This window comes from Arxiozyma heterogenica (assembly GCF_036370985.1).
Source record: "Arxiozyma heterogenica strain weizmannii chromosome Unknown scaffold_9, whole genome shotgun sequence".
NCBI lineage: Eukaryota > Fungi > Ascomycota > Saccharomycetes > Saccharomycetales > Saccharomycetaceae > Arxiozyma > Arxiozyma heterogenica.
Window position 1 is genome coordinate 910242 of NW_027042662.1, and position 17064 is coordinate 927305.

At 29.5% G+C, this 17064-nt stretch overlaps 6 protein-coding genes across 6 annotated transcripts; 3 read left to right on the plus strand and 3 right to left on the minus strand.

Moving 5' to 3' along the window:
- Positions 1 to 345: 345 nt before the first annotated feature.
- MTE1 (Mte1p) lies at positions 346 to 1341 on the plus strand (the record flags this gene model as incomplete). Its single annotated transcript, XM_064861851.1, has 1 exon — positions 346 to 1341. One exon carries the CDS (start codon positions 346 to 348, stop codon positions 1339 to 1341), a length of 996 nt encoding a protein of 331 aa, XP_064716806.1.
- A 209-nt stretch (positions 1342 to 1550) lies between these two features.
- On the minus strand, positions 1551 to 2555 carry NQM1 (sedoheptulose-7-phosphate:D-glyceraldehyde-3-phosphate transaldolase NQM1; the record flags this gene model as incomplete). The annotated part of the gene is made up of 1 exon (XM_064861852.1): positions 1551 to 2555. One exon carries the CDS (start codon positions 2553 to 2555, stop codon positions 1551 to 1553), a length of 1005 nt encoding a protein of 334 aa, XP_064716807.1.
- A 570-nt stretch (positions 2556 to 3125) lies between these two features.
- On the minus strand, positions 3126 to 4739 carry RME1 (Rme1p; the record flags this gene model as incomplete). Its single annotated transcript, XM_064861853.1, has 1 exon — positions 3126 to 4739. The coding sequence occupies one exon, from the start codon at positions 4737 to 4739 to the stop codon at positions 3126 to 3128; it is 1614 nt and encodes a 537-aa protein (XP_064716808.1).
- A 4507-nt stretch (positions 4740 to 9246) lies between these two features.
- On the plus strand, positions 9247 to 10428 carry MCY1 (putative cysteine synthase; the record flags this gene model as incomplete). Its single annotated transcript, XM_064861854.1, has 1 exon — positions 9247 to 10428. The coding sequence occupies one exon, from the start codon at positions 9247 to 9249 to the stop codon at positions 10426 to 10428; it is 1182 nt and encodes a 393-aa protein (XP_064716809.1).
- A 211-nt stretch (positions 10429 to 10639) lies between these two features.
- On the minus strand, positions 10640 to 12178 carry ORC5 (origin recognition complex subunit 5; the record flags this gene model as incomplete). Its single annotated transcript, XM_064861855.1, has 1 exon — positions 10640 to 12178. The coding sequence occupies one exon, from the start codon at positions 12176 to 12178 to the stop codon at positions 10640 to 10642; it is 1539 nt and encodes a 512-aa protein (XP_064716810.1).
- A 1690-nt stretch (positions 12179 to 13868) lies between these two features.
- Positions 13869 to 16934, plus strand: MSB2 (Msb2p; the record flags this gene model as incomplete). Its single annotated transcript, XM_064861856.1, has 1 exon — positions 13869 to 16934. One exon carries the CDS (start codon positions 13869 to 13871, stop codon positions 16932 to 16934), a length of 3066 nt encoding a protein of 1021 aa, XP_064716811.1.
- Between the last annotated feature and the right edge of the window lie 130 nt (positions 16935 to 17064).

Here is a 17064-nt window from a genome sequence, read left to right on the forward strand (position 1 = left end):
TCCTTTTTACAGTGTTTAGTTTAAATTTGTGACAATTTTTTATTCGTTTATTTATGCTGTTTTGAAAAATTTGGGGTTGTTCGAGGCATTAATTTTAAGCATTTAAAGGAAAAATTATATCATCTTTAGATTAAGATAGATGATTTTGAAAGTAGAAGCGCTGGTTATGTTGATTACAATAGTTGTGTTAGTAGTGTTCTTGAACAGCAGATAGTTGGTCTTTCTGCTGCTTTTATTATAATGTTACATGTGTATAATAGACTTGTTTATAGTTTAGTTATCAGTTTGTTCGTGCTTTTTGATATTAGCTCACTAAAGTATTAATTAGGATAAGTAAGCCAAAAAATGTTGTCTCATGTAGTGGAATTTAGTTGTCAATACTCAGAACAGGTTAGAAAGAAGCAAAAAGTTTGGCATGATGGGAAATTGAAACATTATCAAATTAATAACCGCTTCCTTTTGTATACTGATGATGGTGTACTATTGAGTAGTATCTTTGTGACTAATACAAAAGAATTGAAAGTATACGTAGACGAGGAGAATTTTGGAACTATGGAACATAATATTTTTGGAAGATTTGTTGTGATTATTGAAGAAATTATTGCAGAATACGATAGGGAAATTAGTCATATTAAGACGACTACCACAACAACCGCTGTTACATCCACTAATGTCAATTCAACTGGGATAAATAATCAGGAGAAAGATAATCAAGATTTAAATAACGGAAACTTTATCACTCGTAATAAAAGTATCAATAATGCAGAATATTACTCAAATAAAATTGTTTTGAAGGCAGTTACAAAAAATACTATAGTAAAAAAAGTTGAAACTTCATCTCCTTTACCTACACCTTTTTCTATTGCACCTAACGTCTTTCCAAAGAAAATATCAATGAATATGACAAAAATAAATTCAAGAATACGAAGTGTTGATTTAAATGAAACAGGTTGTGGATTTTCTACCTCAAATCTGGCCTTAAAAGTTAATAAGCCATTTAAACCACCGAGAATTGTTTCAAATATAAATAATGTTTCTAATAGACCAAATATAAGGAATTCAAGGGTTAAGAATGAAATTGTTGATAGCACTTTGGTTAATAAGAATAATACTAATAAGAATGGTATAACAGCTAACAGCTCGCCCCTATTAAAAGTTCACAGTGCAATAATACAAGATGCTTCAACTGTTAGAACGTCTGATGAATACGTAAAACATACTAATAATAACATATTCAAAGAATCATCAGCTATCAAGCAAAAAATTAGTAAAATAAATTTTAACAAAAGACCTTTTTTTAAAACGAAAATGATTAATCATACTCCAATCATTCTACCTTAATTTATTCTCTCAAAAATATTGGAAAGATAATATTCTGTTGTATATCAATCATTATTGACATCATCAATATTTACGTAGAAATGAGGGAATAAAGATATATTATCATGTAAAATAAAAAAAGAAAAGACTGAAAGAATGAAGACACTCGAATTACATTAGAATAAGATATTGGATATTGAAGAGCTATAAAAGTTATTAATATTTACTGTTCACTCAGAAAGTTTCTTTTCTATTAAGTTTTGTAACATATCTGCATCTTTAGCAAATTTTCTAATTCCTTCAGCCATTTTGATTACGGCAGCTTCATCTTCGTTGAAATCATATCTAAATTTGGATTCATTATTAATAAATGAAATTTTACTTTCACCCTTATCTTTGGCAGTTTTAAGATTTAGTTGTTTGGGTATTTCTTCTTTACTACTCAGTAATTTATCTAATAAATTCAATGATAATGTTACATGATCAAGACCTGCTAATGCTTTAATTTCGTCAATATTTCTAAAAGAGGCACCCATTATGGTAGTGTTATAACCGTGTTTCTTATAGTAATAGTAGATTCTCTTAACTAATAAAACGCCTGGATCATCGTTTGCAGTATATGTTTTCCCAGTTTTTTCTTTAAAAAAATCCATAATACGACCAATAAATGGTGATATCAGTGTAACGCCAGCCTCTGCACAAGCTACAGCTTGAACAAATGAAAACAGTAGGGTTAGGTTGGTATGGATTCCATGGTCTGATTCTAATTCCTTAGCAGCTTGAATTCCTTCCCATGTAGCACCAATCTTAATTAAGACGCGATCCTTAGAGACTCCTTCCTTCTCATAGAGATCGATTAAATTTATAGCTTTAGTAACCGTGGCCTTCCTGTTGAACGACAACCTTGCATCTACTTCTGTTGAAACTCTTCCAGGGACAATGTTGAGAATTGATCTACCAAATTCTACAAATAATTTATCCATGGCAATATCCACTTGTTCCCCTAATAAAGAACCATTCTTTTTTCCGTACTCAATGGCAGTATTCATCAAAGGTTGATATGACTCTTTTTTGGAAGCAGCTAAGAGAAGTGTTGGGTTTGTTGTTGCATCTTGGGGTGAATATTTCTCAATTTCTTCAAAATCGCCTGTGTCTGCAACAACAATAGTACCGGTTTCCTTCAAATTGTCTAAGGAAGTTTTTCCTGTATTCTGTTTCTTTGAGTCTGGTTCCATTCTTGTATGCAAGTTTTTTTTGGGGATTCTTATGTGTGCATAGGATTCTCTCCATTGTGTGATGTATAGTATAGATGATATACATGTGGCTGTAGAAAATTGACATTTTTACAAGTCATTTGTTATTACTACCTATATATATGTGCGTGATATAAATATAAAAGTTTATTTTATGGTTAAGATGTTGCTCATAAAATAAAAGGGGAAATTTGTTTATATTTGGAAGAAATATTTATTACACCCCTTAGAGAAAACACTATAGATTAATATATAGATTGGAAGATCAAGTAATAACTGTAAATTGTTTGTTTGATTTTTAGGATTACTAATATTCTAGTTATTATTTAAGTCCAAGGAAAAAGATAAAGGTGGTGAAGGGAGAATTAATATTTTATTCCTATTATGTGTATTGTATGTGCTGAGGATATAATTTGTTTATATGTATGTGTCTGTATCTGTACTTATGTGAAATATATTGTTAATAATTGTTACTATCTTCTATTTGGCTTAAACAAAAAAAGCCATTAAAAAGAGTATTAATGCTAATTATAATTATTACTTATTTAACCCTCATTTTTTGGTCTTACCAATTTTCTTGTTCATATTTTCCTTTATATATTTAATTTGTTCCCTCTTTGTAAGATCATCTGGACATTGTTGCAAAAGAATAGCTAATTTCCTGTTAAATCTAGAATTATTGTTGTCGTGGACAATGGCTACATGTCTATTAAATGCATCTTTTCTATAGAATTCTTTGCCACAATATTCATTTGGACAAAGTATCGTTGGATATGCTTCATCTTTTAGATTTAAGTAACTTTTTAAGTCACTCTGTAGTTCATCTTTATGTTGAATGGCACAGTGTCTTCTCAAGTCAGACCTTCTAGGTAAACCAAGAATCTTCCAAGGACATAATGCAAACGGGCATTTAAATTCACGTTTAATATTAAACTCATCCATATGTGCAGCATATTCCATTAAATTAGGAAAAGTTTGTGGACAATGTGCACATTTATAGAAACCTCTTTTTTGTTTCTTTGAGATGGCTTCAAATAAAGGACGATCATTCTTAAGTTGTTCCACTAATGAGACATGGTCATCTGCAGAGGAAGGAGTTAGAAGAATATCACAACTTTTTGACGTAAAAGTGTCATTTGTTGTAATATCAAAAGTTTTATCTATTGGTGTGGTATCAAGGGGGATGTTCAGTGGAAAAAACTCTGGAGATGTTGTGGGTAGTGATGATATATGTAGATCAACTTCTTGATTCATCGGTAGTGAAGTATTACTAACTAATAAAGTGTCTAACGATGTGTCTAGTGTTGTTGGACTAGAGTCTTGGAATTTGGTCGATTCTATAAATTTATCTTCAAATAACGCATCAATGTTGATGTCATTAGTAGGGTCTATACTCAATTTCAAGTTTGAATTGTCATCAATATTTGTGCTAGCTATTGTACTGGGTTGGTTAATCATTTGAATATTGGTTTCTTCTAAAAGTTGAAGATTGTTTTTACCATGTTGTATCTTATTGGTGAAGACAGCTTTATCAGTATTGCTAAGAGCTTTCTTTCTGTACGGTCTTTTTGGAGGTTTAGGCTTTATGATTTTTGACCGTTTCTTTCTAATTAAGTCTTCAACACAAGTTATTTTTTGTTTGATAAGAAGTTTATTTGAATAGTTTTCATCAGAATGATCAGTTTTTAAATTACCAGTCATTATTCTACGTGTAAGATTATTAGCTTCTTCCTCGAAATTTGTTTTAAGTTCTGGTACTTTTGGTATTGTTAAATTCAGAGAGTATGGATTTTCAAAATTATATGAATTGCATGTTCGTAAAGGTAATTGTGGTGGTTGTCGTTGTTCTTGCATATCTTGATGTGTCCGAAATTGATATGGGTTAATATCTTGAATAATCTCATCGTTGAGTTCTGATAGAGGATAAATACTTTCTACAAAAGAGCTCAAAGGGGTTGGCAACACATTATTAGATTCATATGTTTTTAAGTACGGACCTTCGATCCTTGTAGAAGTCACATTATTTTGATTACTTGGCAAAGCTACCATTGTTTTGAATCTTAATAGTCGTGGTAAGTTACCGAACGATATTATATCAGCTGGTTTCTTATTCGAAACAAGATCATTTAAATATGAACTATAGAGGTTTTCTTCGTTTAAATTCATTATAATATTAATACGTTAATCCTGTCAATTTTATTTTAATTATTTATATCAACACTTCTGTAAATAACTCAAAGATTGTTTGTTTTGTGTCTATTAGTTCCTTATAAGTTACCCATTATATTAAAAAATTCAGCACTTCTCATAATGTTCTGAAATATAATCATACAATAAGCAGTATAATCTAAAAGTTACATGAAGAAATATACTTATTTCGAAAAAACAAGCAAGGTAAAAAAAATAAAAGAGACGAAGTGTAGTAATAAAAGAAGGAGAGTGAAGATCTTATGAAAATCTTCTTGAGCTTTGACAGTTGGTTAGTAAACCAAACAATTAGACAAAGAAAATACTGGCCCTTTGAAGAGGAGAAAAAATGTAAAACCTAATACAACCAAAAAAAAAATAGAAGAAACAATATATCCAAATGAAATAATAATTTTGGTATAAATTGAAAAAAAAATTTGATGTACTTTTTTACACAGTTTGCAAAACCTTTTCAAAAATAGCATCAAAATGAAACACCCATCCATTCTCATAGGATAAATATCAGAAGAAATAAAACATAATGAAAAACAAATATCTCAAAACAATGCGGTATAAGACTTTTTTTCCAAAAATGTAAGACTTGAACAAAAAAACAATAGAATTTTATAAAATAATATCTCTGTTATAGGATATTAATTTTAAACTTATTCTTCTTTTTTCATTGTTTAATACTCTTTTATTGAGAACATACTATGAAAACAGCCGGATGTAAACAAAATGATTGGTCTTTTATTGTTATTATCTTGTGATATTTTTCTCTTTTTTGGTAATAGTACCATTTTGGAAAATAGTACATAGTTAGACATATTTTGAGGTTATCAATACTGAGTGAAAAAATGCATAACTACTATTTTAAAATAATTCTACTTTTGTACATTATTAGGGTTAGGGTGTGATGAAATAATAATATACCCATTTAATATATTTTTGTAAGGATGCCATTAGTAGAAAAATAACTGTTTCGTAGGTAGGAAGGTTAAGTAATAATTCTCAATATTTGGTGAATATATTATGCTACTAGATTTGTAGAAAAATCTACTGATAAACTAAATTGGAAAGTATGAATTGTGGCCAAAAAATAGAAAGCAGAGATATTTTTTAAGGTGAATGAATTGTATTCAATCTTTTGAAATTTTTGGGAAAGATTTTGCTCCTGTAATATATATTTCTTTGGATGAAGTTAGTTGACCTAAAAAAAACAATTGAACGTCGTAGCGTAAGTATATTGGCCATTCTTGAGGTAATTGGACGCTATATAAAATGTTGAATGCATCATTTTGGGGTAGCCTATTCTAATACTATATTTCTTTATGTTTAATATGGATTTGTTAATAAAAGGAAATGCTGATAATTTTTCTTAGAATGTGAATAAAATTATGTTCTTATACCTCAATAAAATAACAAAGTATGAAAGGTAAGTGGAATATTATTCTAAATATTACGCATTACTCTTTAAAAGTGTTAATGGGTTACCATTAGGTGCTACTATTGTATGTTTATCAGATTGATACTACATATAAGACTTTGGGTAATCGTACTGTAGGAAGAGAAATTAACATAATCATGAAATAGAGTATAAAGTACTAGAAGTATATTAAAAATAGGGATATTTTTGCAATGAATATTTTGATAATTGATTTAGATGTTCTATTCTAGCTAGCAAATGTGCAGGATGGTTGAATTGAATTGAATTATTTTGTTTATTATCGTTTCATGTGGTTTATAAATAACACATTTTTTACACAGATATTACTTAAATCATATTTGGAAGAAGTTTTGTTTAGAGATATGTCTTGAGTTTTGTTTTCCATCAAATTATTTATCTTTAGTAAATTGTTAGAAGAGATATTGTTATGTATAAAAATACTAAGTGACAACATATCTGGTACAAATGGCAATTACCAGACTCTTTAACTGAAATAGTACTTAAAAATTACCATTGTTATAATAATATGGATATTTTTACTTGTTCTTTTTGCCATTAGACTTAAGGTCGGGGTAAATATGATTATCTTAAAAATGATCACAGCAATGGATAGGGGTAAACTTTAAATGTAGAGACAGTGAATCTAAATCTAACTTGCTATAATGTCACTATTGATTGCTAATTTTATTTATCGGATAATCTAAAGTGCATATTTACTGGTTACATTGTATTCTTTAATGTTTTTCTTTAAAGTATGGTTGTTTCTTATCAAATATATGCAACAATTTGTTTACTTTTTTTTTTTACTGATTTGTTAATTTAGACTACTTTTATAATTGAGTCCAGTATAATAAAGAGACATTTAAGTGAAAATTTAAAGGAAAAAGATAACCTAGTATTAGATGAAGAGGTACACATCTCTTTTAACATGGGGAGGTACATAAATGCATGAATTAACTCGTATATGAAGTTGTTGGAAGGAAACATTTTTTTGAAAATTCGTACTATTTTTCCCATACTATTCTAGTAAAATAATTACTTCATCGTGTCATATTTGACTAACATTTAATAAATTATTCATTTAATCCAATTATTAATTGAACAAAAGAGAAAAATTATCAACAGTTCTAAGAGATTTATTTGAATTGAAACTAGGTTATAGCTAGTAGGTGAATTTGCGTAATGTTGGTATTGTAACAATTGTTTGTTTTAGTTCTACAATGGTAAATGATAAAGGATAATAACATTAGTAGACACTGATTGTTAAGTTCTAAAAGTGTTTTTAACTCTATTTTTTAAATATTTACATAATAAGTCGAAGAAGAACGTATAGTATGTTCAGAATTAGATATTTTGAAGTGTATATTAGTAAATTTTACTATTATATACATGATGGGGTATGATGTATTATTTTGAAATAGAGTTTTATGTCTATTTGTTAGTTTTTTGTAGATGATATTTTGGGTGTGGACGATGTAAATGTGAAGTATTAATTTGTAAAAGTGTTTAATAATCAGGAAATATTCTAAATAGAAGATAGTAATGTATGTATTAAGATTTATGGTTCGTTGTATGGTATAAGGAGTTCAGTAAATGTAAGATTTGTGTCTTTTCTTATGGATATGTTTTGCATCTTTTTTTGTTTATCAGTTGATCTTAAACAGCCTTCTCCTTAGAACAACAAAATTTAAAATATTTTAATATTTTCCACTGAAAAAACAAAATTTGTACTAATAGAAAAAGCCCTAATTAGCAATCTGAACACACGTATTTCCTATATAACAGTTACTATAGGGACGAAAATCTTGGAACAGGTGATATTTTGAACTCACTTTGTATGTGTATTCAAAGGATGATGGGCTTAAAGTTAGTAGAGAACCAGTAAGAAACTTATTTAAGAAGTTTCTCGTCATTAAATGAGAGAGAATGATAGAAATAATTATAAACAAAATAATAATCAACATAATAACAACAATAAAAAATAAATAATTTATTTGTCAATTTAGAATTAATAGTTGTATAATTTTTATGTATTTCCATGTAATCAATATTTATCTTTTTTGCTTGTATATTACTTGAGATAAACACTTACAACTAAAAATATATATTCAAAACATATATGCAGACACGTTAATAAAATATAATAAAAATTTTGCTATCTTATTACTCTTAACAACTAATACTTTTATTTAAAACATATATTATAAAGTTTTAAAAAAATACTAAATAATGGATAGCTGAGAACTCACCAAAAATACTATGACATTTATTAACAAACAAAATTTATTTATCTATTTTAGTTTCAATAAAGTCGTTTACTCTACATAAATAATATATAGTCCTAAAGATACACCATATACTATAAATATCAAAATTAAATACAGACTATTTAAAATGGAAAAACAAAAAGATATACAACACTAATAAATATTGTCTTCTACTTTTATCAGAAAGATATCTATATTGCCAGTTTATTAGTAGATTATTATTACACCAAAAATATAAAAAACCAGACACAATTACTTATAACTACGTAACTTTAAACTTATTTCATTCTTTGTATATAGTAATGCATGTCTTACAAAAAAAAGTATATTCTCATGCAACCACATCCTTTACTGTATGTATGTACATATGACACATCCAATATCTTCTTTTAACCCTGTGAATCACTAGATTTGACACCATGCAAATATTCTTATTGCCACTATTAGGACTATTTGTATTCACAAGGAATATTTTGCTCTAATTTAATACAGTAATGCTAACTTATTGTTTTTATATCAAACGTTTGTCTATTTCTTATTTGCCATGTGAAAACTGAAAGAAATAAAAAGTGAAAAATAAAATCGATGATCAAGTAGAAAATAAAGGAAAACGAAATGAAATATAATATATACATAACAAAACGAACATTAATAATCTGCATTATTATTATTATCCAGTAACCAAGTAACAGAAAAATAGCTTCATTTACTACCAGCATAATTACTATTTATTTTTTTACTTCCTTTTCTGTTTCCTTTTTAATATAGTTAAATGCCCAATTCAAAGAGTTTTACAGTTCAACATGTTTTCACTATTATCTCGTGCTTAACAGCTGTTTACACTTCCTATAGACTATATAAAGACTCAAGAACAAAATCCAATACTGTAAATCCACCAACTACTAAAAATGGTATTGAAGAATTAATCGGTAATACACCTTTAGTAAAAATTAAATCTTTAAGTAGAGAGACTGAATGTGAAATTTTTGCCAAATTAGAGTTATGTAATCCTGCAGGAAGCGCCAAAGATCGTGTTGCATTAAACATCATCTTAACTGCCGAGTCAAAGGGACTTTTAACTAGGAATGACCCAAATAAACAGGGTTGGGTCTTTGAGGGAACAAGTGGCTCCACAGGGATCAGTATTGCCATGATTTGCAATGCGCTAGGTTACAAAGCTCACATTTCATTACCTGATGATACATCCTTGGAAAAACTTGCTTTATTAGAAAGTCTTGGTGCTGTTGTCAATTTGGTAAAACCTGCCAGTATTGTGGATCCAAATCAATATGTAAACGCAGCAAGAAAGGCTTGTGATGAATTAAATGCAAGTGGCAAAGGACAGGGTGTCTTTGCTGACCAATTCGAAAATGAAGCTAATTGGAAAATCCATTTTAACACAACTGGGCCAGAAATTTGGCAACAAACGGATGGAAATATTGATGCCTTTATAGCTGGTTGTGGAACTGGTGGTACAATCACTGGAGTATCTAAATACTTGAAAACAAAGAGTAATCCATATGTGGTACTTGCAGACCCACAAGGGTCAGGCTTCTATAATAGAATTAATTATGGTGTTATGTATGACCATGTAGAAAAAGAAGGGACAAGAAGAAGACATCAGGTAGATACTATTGTGGAAGGGATTGGTTTAAATAGAATTACCCAAAATTTCAAACAAGGTGAAGAATTGATTGATGAATCGATTAGAGTTACAGATAAACAGGCTATTGGAATGGCCAAGTATCTTTCAGTTAATGATGGATTGTTTATTGGTAGCAGTACTGCTATTAATGCTGTGGCTGCAGTAAAATTAGCTTCTAGGTTACCTAAAGGATCACGTATTGTTATAATTGCATGTGATAGTGGTTCCAGACATCTAAGTAAATTCTGGAAAGAAGCTAAAATAGTGGATAATAAGATATCAATCGATGAAATTTTGAATAGTCAGTAAGCTAGAAAGTAACTATATTGTTATTAACTCAAGTGGAAGAAAAATAATAAAATAAAAGTTAAAATAGAAACGATAAAGTTATCTTGGTAATAAACAAAAAAAAAATATAACAACATTCCTGTTTTTATCTTTCTTAAATATTATTATTACAAAGTTTCTTATATATCAATATAATTTTAAATTCCATATATTTTCCCATACAAAATCAAATTTAATGATCACTAACACCACTGAAATATTGAGTCATGTCAAAATTTACTGACTTAGCAATTTCAGTAACGATTTCCCATGGAATATTAACTTTCCATTTTGATTTGGATGACAGAAAATCAGATGTTCTTATTGAAGTAGTGCATATTAATTTTAAAGATTGCAGTTCTGATAAGTTCTGAAAGACCTCAATATTAGCCCTAATTAACCTATCTCCTAACAACGATTGTAAAGAACCAGATACTGCGACTGTCTCCATTGGATAAATGGCCTGAAATATGGCTAATAATCTTTCTAAAAAAAACACAGCTGGTTGTAAATGTCTTGGATTTGATTCCATTTTTTTACGTCTACCATATGATGATCTTCCGGATTTAATACTTGTTTTTCTTGAGAATATACTTGTATCATATTTAGGTTCAATATAAGAACAAAAATATGCTGCTATTAGTAAATATTTTGCCATACTAGACAATTCATAGTTTTGCCCAGAAGGTTTTACTTTAGATACCCTTGTCTTATTTGTATTTTCATCTAACCCATCTCCATCTTCATTTTCATCTTGTTCTTGTTCTTGTTCTTCGTTATTATTGTCATCATTATCATTACCATTATCCTCCTCCTCATCATCCCTATCATCATCTGCAGTGAAAGTATCATTTGTTGCTGCAAAAAGGTAGATAGATTTTTTATAAATCGATATTGGATCCTTATAATTCGTCTCATCTATATTATCCAAGTATATTCCCCATTTAAGATCTAACAAATCATTTATAGAGTTTAAATTATTTCCTGTATACATTTGGAATGCCTGCATGATCAATGTAATAAAATTAATGACTATAGAATAATTATTATCTTCGTTAGATGCAATGGAATGGTTGCTCAAATGTTCTAGGAGATCTGAATACATATCTTCAAATCTCATAATAATTAGTAACTCTAAAATTTCATCGTACGTATAACGTGGAAATACTATTGTTGGAATATTAAAAGTCGCATATCTGGCCATGAAATTTGCATCCCTGATTAAATAAACCATTTTAAAATGAAAATTTGTGATCTGATGTGATATTGCCTCATTTAATTTCAAAAATTTTAGTAATAGAGTAGCATCGATATCCTGCAAATTGTCCAACCCATCAAAGATGATAAAAATTTGTTTTGAATAATTGGACAAGATATTAAACATTTTTGTCAAAAAACTAATTAGATGGTACGGCTCTTCTACGGATAAAGGGTCAAGTTGTTTCAATTGTAAAATTTCATTGGGAAATAGGTCATAAAATTTGAATTGTAATGATCTAGCCAAAGACTGAATCAATAATTTCCAAGTAACCGATTCCTGAGGTTTTAACGTTACGGAGAGTAAGTCTGGATTAGCTTGGAAAAACTTTTGGATGACATATGATTTCCCAGTCGCTTCATAACCTTGTAAAAACAAATTTGAAACTGATTGTTTATGATCCGAAGAGATAAATGAAGATAATGTTTGGACTTGATATTGTCTAAATCTAATATTCGGTAATGAAAGTGCCATAATGAGACGTTAAATGAATAAAAATAAAATGCATAAAAATTAAAAAAAAAAAAATTAAAAAAAAAGAGTAACAAAGGCAAAGAATAACTTCAAAAAGACTACTTTATTTATGCTTGCATATTTCTAAAAGAATGTTTGATTATTAATAGTCAAATACTAAGGCTCCATTGAAAAAGATCACAGTAGCAAGTGTGCATAATCTATTTCCAAACAGTTACTTATTCTACTGTACCATCATCCTGGAAACAGTGATGACACTTAACCAAATTAATGTTGGTTGGAAAAAAAAAAAAAAGAAAAACAAAAAACTGCAAAAAAAAAAAAAATTAAAAAGAAATTTCTTAGTGTTTTTAAAGAAAAAGAAAAGAAACCCTAATATATACATATACATTCATACACCCCAATAATAATTGCCCTGATTATATGATTTAGAATCCTGAAAATGAGGTTTATGTCAGTTTAAACCAATAGATTATACCGTGGTGTTTGATAACAGCATTGACAAAAACGTATAGATTCATTTTTTTTCTAGATTGTTACTAAGATGTTTTGAGTAGTGGCGACATTTTAAGAGAGCTCAACACCAAAACAAAGCATTAAAACAAATAATATCATTATTTTTGGTCCAACCCTAGTATTCATAATAAAATAAAGCAACATTCCTGTAATAATACGTATTTTGTGTCACTATATGAAACTACTAATAGCAGGTACGTGAAAAAAAAAAGAAACAAGAAAAAAAAAACAAAAACAACAGAATGGATAACTTTAGACAATAAGCTAGATGAACAGTGGTTAAAGCATTTCTACATATAAAAAAATAACGTCGACCCAACAATCTTAGATTGCACTTTGATCAGAAAAGATCAGGATCTAATCGCAAGTTTCACACCAACGAATCCTCTGTTACCATGACAACAGGCAAAAAACAGAAAATCCAATGTAAACAACCCACACACCACACCAAACAAACAAACAATTCATTTTTTCTTTGTCTATTTGCCCAAAAGGGAAAGAGAGGTTCATTATTTCCTTAACAGTGTGTATTTTTTACGTTAAAAAACAAAATCACGAAATGTTTCCCTAATCGGATAATTTATTTATAGCACCACAAAAACAAAACAAAATAAAACAAAAACGAAAAAAATTAAAAAAAAAAAAAGACTAAAGTCTTGCTTTTCGTGTTGTTTCAGATTTGATCCCGTTGACAAAAATTTTGATTCAAAGAATGTGTGGTTGTTTTATCGAGGACAATTAAAGGTTAACATCAAATCTACAAGTTAGGGCCAGTAATAAGTATACATATATATATACATACATACATATCTTTACATAGCTTTTTGTCTATGTGTAGATAAACTCACAAATATTTTCTTCCTCTGAGTCCTAAACATAGATATAAGTTTTTTTTTTTGATCGTCATTTGATTTTACTCATTGACATTATCAGTATTTTATACCAACTTACAACAAGGATAACACTAATCCAAATAATATATCTTTATTTACTGCCCACTGCTTAATTGTTTTTTAACAAAAAAAATAGTGATATAAATATACACTTTTGTTCTGGTTAATACTACTAACCTGTCCATTCTTTCTTTCTTTTGTTTTTTTTTTTTGTTTTTTTTATAATTTATTTACCTCTGTATTTAAGAAGGTTAATATATTATTTTAATAATTAATTAGCCATGCAGCCAATGCATATCATATTATTTGTATTTTTATGTTCATTTGTTAATGCTTCTTCCAATGTGAGAGATTTTTTCAGATTGCATAAATATTCCAATGATACGATACCGACAACGACTCGCTCATCTTCTTCCTCTCTTTCTTCTTTCCTTTCTACTCAATACCATCATCATACTCATTCTTCAATTACTTTAAATACAGAGTTTGTATCATATTCATATATTGAATCTGATACCACAGATAATTATGGTAGTAGTTTCCATAGCGATAGCAATAGTGCCAGTAATGATTACATTAGTGATGAGATGAATAATAGTAATGGTTTGGAATACACTGATGAAATCTTTCCCATGTATACAGATTCATTCAATACTATATCAAGCATCTTTCCAGCTGCTTCAATGACAGTAACAATAAGTTTAGCTTATCAAACTCCTGTAACAACCACTACTAGTTCAAGTGATTATTTTCAAGAAAGCACTTTTGTCTATAGTTACAGTAACATCCAACCCGCTGATGAAATTTCTATTTGGTCATCCGAGCTTATTCTATCGACAATTACAATTGGCAGTGATACATTCACTACAACTGCTGATATATTGTCGAATACAGACCAATCATCAATATATGATTCTAGAACCAGTTCTCTTCCAAAAAGTAATTCATATTTAACCTCTTCTTCAACAACAACTTTTGACACCAAACTTCTAACAACTAACAACTATGTATCATCACTAACAACAACAAACATACCAACTACTAGCACTTCATCATTATCATCGTCTTCTTCTACATTAAACTTTAATTTGAATTCTCAAACTAGTTTATCTAGTCAGATAAGCACTTCACATTCTTTCAATATTGGAATTTCATCTTCTTTTGTGGAATCTTCAATCTTTCAAAAAACGATTCTTCCACCAACAATTGTTACATCTACTACATCACCTGTATCCATGTCTACATCTGAATCACTAAGTTATAAAAAGTCAACCGAACTCTCTCCTAGTACTCTTCACTCTTTTCCAACATCGACTATATCGACATCTGCTGGCCTCATTTTTCCAAACACAATTTCAAAATATCCTACCCATATAGCTTCTTCTATTGTCATCCCCACTTCTGCTTCATCTTCCTCCTCCTCTTCATCAACTTCCAGCGTTATTATTTCTACTCCGCCAGAATCTGTATCCACTCCTTTAATTGTAATTTCTTCGCTTTCTGTGGCTACCTTACCACCCCCTTCAAGTATCATAGTATCTCCATATTCAACAATACCTATTACAACATCCTCAACAGCTCCACCTATACCATCTTCTAAGGAACAAGTAGGGAGTGATAATGTTCAAACGCAATCAACCTCTTTCCCTCCTAATACCATCTCTGTTGTTACTTCCCAACCATTATTAACCGAAACAACCACAAGCTTCTCCACTCCAACTGCATACTCATCTGCCCTATTTATATCACAGTCACCTACATCTACTTCATCTTCTAAAAATGTAGTGACATTCGACCCCTTTGCAACATATACTACCACAACAACAATTTCCTTTTCTGGCTTATCATTATTCGAGCATACAACAGCTTCTTCTACATCATTAACATCAACCATTATCTCTGTTCATTCAAGCTCTAAAGCATCTACAGCTATCTCAACAACAACATCATCTACTTCTTTTTCTATTTCCTCTATTATATCTCCTCAACAACCAATCTCCGTAACATCCACATCAGTTATCAGTTCTACCACTTCCACATCTCCAAAATTTACTTCTAGTACTACTATTAGTGTCTTAGTTATTTCAAGTAAAATATCTGTAGGTAACAATATTTCCACTACTGTTTTAATAGGTTCGACGAAACATGTTTCTGTATCAACAACTTTAAACCAAACTCCCGCAGCTACTGCGTCGAGTAAAACTATAATAAGTATGACTCGCGCATCTGTTTTAATGTCTACTGGAACCATTACAGCTTCTACGACGACCTCTTACTCTTATTCTACTAACAATCCAAACTGGTGGGTTCCAACTGAAATTATAACGGATTCAGGAAATTCAACTTTGGTCACGGAAACGAATTATGCATCTCAAACGGCCAATCTACCTAAGATGATTACCTCATCTGATACCAATGAGGAACCTGCTGAAGGATATACATTAATCACTATAGGGTTCAAAAAAGCATTAAATTATCAATTTGTTATTTCAAATCCGCAATCTTCAGTTCAGATTATATCTTTTCTACCTGAAGTTTTAAATAACCCTTTTAATAATAATTTAACTGATATAGTTGTCTCGAGACTTGTGCCATTACAGGATAACTCAATCCCCTACTTAGTTACTGTTGCTGAATGTTATTTCCCGGAGAGTTTAATATCAAGTCTAAGTAGTATGCTTAAAGACTCGTCCAGTCCTTTATACACAAGAAAAGCTTCCAAAAATATCATTAATACTTTAGCTCAGTTAATCGATCCTTCAATTCCTATCACCGGTTTGATCTATAGTTCAAATAATTTAAATACGTCTTCAGACAATGATTCTGCTACTAGTGATAATAATAATCCTAAGCCACCAAATGATAGTGATAATGGTAGTAACGATCAAAATAATAATGGAAACAATAGTATTAATTTAAATTTTGCCAATACTGGTACTCTAGATGGGTCTGACCTAGACAGTATGGCATATAATAATAAAAATATCAATAGATCAGATTCATCAAGTACAGCAACAAAGAACAAAATCACTGGTATTGTTGTTGGTGTAGTAGTTGGTTCAGCAGTCTACATCGTGACAGTAGGGTTCCTAGTAAGGCACATCATTAATAGGTATAAGAAACAGAGTATAATTAAACATACTCCAGATGAAACCTTCAGTATAAGTTCTAATGAATCATCTATAAATGATGAAAAATATAGTCACCACTCATCTACTAACCATAATTTTAATGGCAACACCTTCTTAAGTGAAGAATTTGGTATTGGAATCAATGCTAAAAGAGGTAATAGTGTAAAATTAAAAATTTCCAAACCTATTGCAAGTCAAAATTCATTAGGTTTCTAAAATTTTCTAAAAGATTTTTATAAAATATATTCTTCTGTATTATTATTATTATTATTACAAAAATTGATCTTATATACTATTCGTATGTATGTATCTTATAGTAATATATTTATGCATATCTCTCGTTGTT